The sequence below is a fragment of the Cyprinodon variegatus genome, unplaced genomic scaffold (genome assembly GCF_000732505.1).
Source record: "Cyprinodon variegatus isolate N-32 unplaced genomic scaffold, C_variegatus-1.0 Scaffold1146, whole genome shotgun sequence".
NCBI classification, from domain to species: Eukaryota; Metazoa; Chordata; class Actinopteri; order Cyprinodontiformes; family Cyprinodontidae; genus Cyprinodon; species Cyprinodon variegatus.
In genome coordinates, this window is record NW_015151599.1 from 25190 (window position 1) to 27219 (window position 2030).

General features: G+C 36.4%; 1 protein-coding gene across 1 annotated transcript in view; it reads right to left on the reverse strand.

The window, feature by feature from the left end:
• LOC107101749 (creatine kinase S-type, mitochondrial-like) overlaps positions 1-2030 on the reverse strand; it is a 17919-nt gene that overhangs the window by 3307 nt on the left and 12582 nt on the right. The window contains exons 6-8 of the mRNA XM_015400780.1: positions 1356-1441; positions 1005-1128; positions 737-871 (exon numbers count right to left, since the gene is read on the reverse strand). Coding sequence (XP_015256266.1) covers positions 737-871; positions 1005-1128; positions 1356-1441 — 345 coding nt within the window. The remainder of the gene's footprint in view (positions 1-736; positions 872-1004; positions 1129-1355; positions 1442-2030) is intronic.

A 2030-nucleotide genomic window follows, 5' to 3' on the forward strand; every position in this document is an offset into this window, starting at 1 on the left:
AATGTTTGTTTACCTGGGCAACCTGGGCTCTCATAACACCTGAGCAGTGCCAGAAACTCATCGACTCCATGCCACTCCGCATTAATGCAGTAATTGAGGCAAAAGGAGCTCCAACCAAGTATTGAGTATTGTACATGCTCAGATTTTTCATTTTCATACTTTTCAGTTGGCCAACATTTTTAAAAAATCCCATTTTTGTATTAGCCTTAAGTAATATTCTAATTTTGTGACACACGGAATTTTGGATTTTCATTTGTTGCCACTTCAAATCATCAAAATTAAATGAAATAAACATTTGAATGCATCGGTCTGTGTGCAATGAATAAATATAATGTACAAGTTACACCTTTTGAATGCAATTACTGAAATAAATCAAGTTTTTCAAAATATTCTAATTTACTGGCTTGTACCTGTATAAATAATGGGAGTAAAGTATAGATACCTAAGGCAAGGCAAGGCTAATTTATTTGTATAGCACAATTCAGTACAAAGACAATGCAAAATGCTTTACATGATTAAAATATTGGAAGATAAAACAGAAGCAAAGCAAGTAGGAAAAGTACAAAAAATAAATATAAATACCTAAAAAGTACCGTAATGAAGTATTTGTACTTCGTTACTTGACAACTCTAATTATTTACCAAGTTTTGTTTAAATGATGTGGATAAAACTCCCAGACATTAGCACAAGTGATAGTTTTATTGAAAGATAAAGTAGGTGTATCAGAAGGACTCACCTTGCTGAGTTTGGGCAGGCGGACATGCACCCCCGCCCGGAGGCCGGTCCCCAGGTTGGAGGGGCATGTGAGGATGTACCCCAGACGCTCGTTCCACATGAACTCCCAGCCCCTCTCTTGGATCAGATGCTCCACCTTTCAACCAACACATACACACCTTTTACAATGTGCATTAAAGAAAAACACTGAAATAAAACTCAAAAAGTGACGTGAGAAGCTTTACCAACTAAGTACCAGGTTTGATCATTGATGTTTAAATCCAACAAACCTGTTTGAGGCCGTTGCAGAATCTCTCAAACACTCTCTTCATGTTGCCTCCCTTTTCCATGGAGATGACTCTGGTGTGGTCCTCCTCATTAATCCAGATTAGGAAGGTCTTGTCGTTGTTGTGCCTGAGGACAAGCAGCCACAGAAACGTAACCAATAACTCTCCCTGCATCAAACCACATGTTTAATCACACATTTTGATGCCTTCTTGCCTCCAGCGCTCATCGATGCAGTTTTATCTTTACTATTAATTTGCTAAATGTTGCACGCACCAAACGTCAACAGAAAAAATGTTAAATTCCTCTAAGTATTAAGATGATGGAAAAGTCACAGACGGTGAGGATGAACGTACCAGATCCCCCTGGCATCCGGCCAGTCTCTGGCCATGAAGGCGCATGTCAATAATGGAGACACAGGCTTGTCGAACAGGAAATGATCCTGCAGATAAAAAGGTTTTATTTAGTTGGCAGAGAGAGACTGAAATGCTTTATTTACCCTAATGGAGCTGCGTTTTACTTCATCTGTCAGGCTTGGAATCAGCAGGTTGAGGGATTTTTTTTTTCTTCCCCAACTACAAAAATATAAATCTCAATTATTTTGTTTTTTTTCATCAATTTGCAAAATTCAATAAGATTATTAGCTTACAATAAGAAAAAATACAAATTCTTATTTCACATTTACAATTTATACTTATCTTATTTTAAGAACATATATACAGATTTCTTTGACAACCCCTCTTGATTGCTTGCTCATATATACTTATTTTTAGAAATTATTACCTGTTTTTAGACCTGTTTGTGCATTTTACTCCAAATTAACCAGAAGAGGCCGAGGTAGGGTCAGTTTTTTTATTGATGATTATTATCTGCTTGAGAAACGTCCTTTAATCCAGTCTTTTCTGATTTGCATCATTATAATATTAGTAATAAATTAGAAATGATTGGTGCTGCTATTGTAACGGGTCAATATCAGACAATAACCAAAGTTGCAAATATCGTATTAGGAAGGAAAAAATTTGTATCAAGAC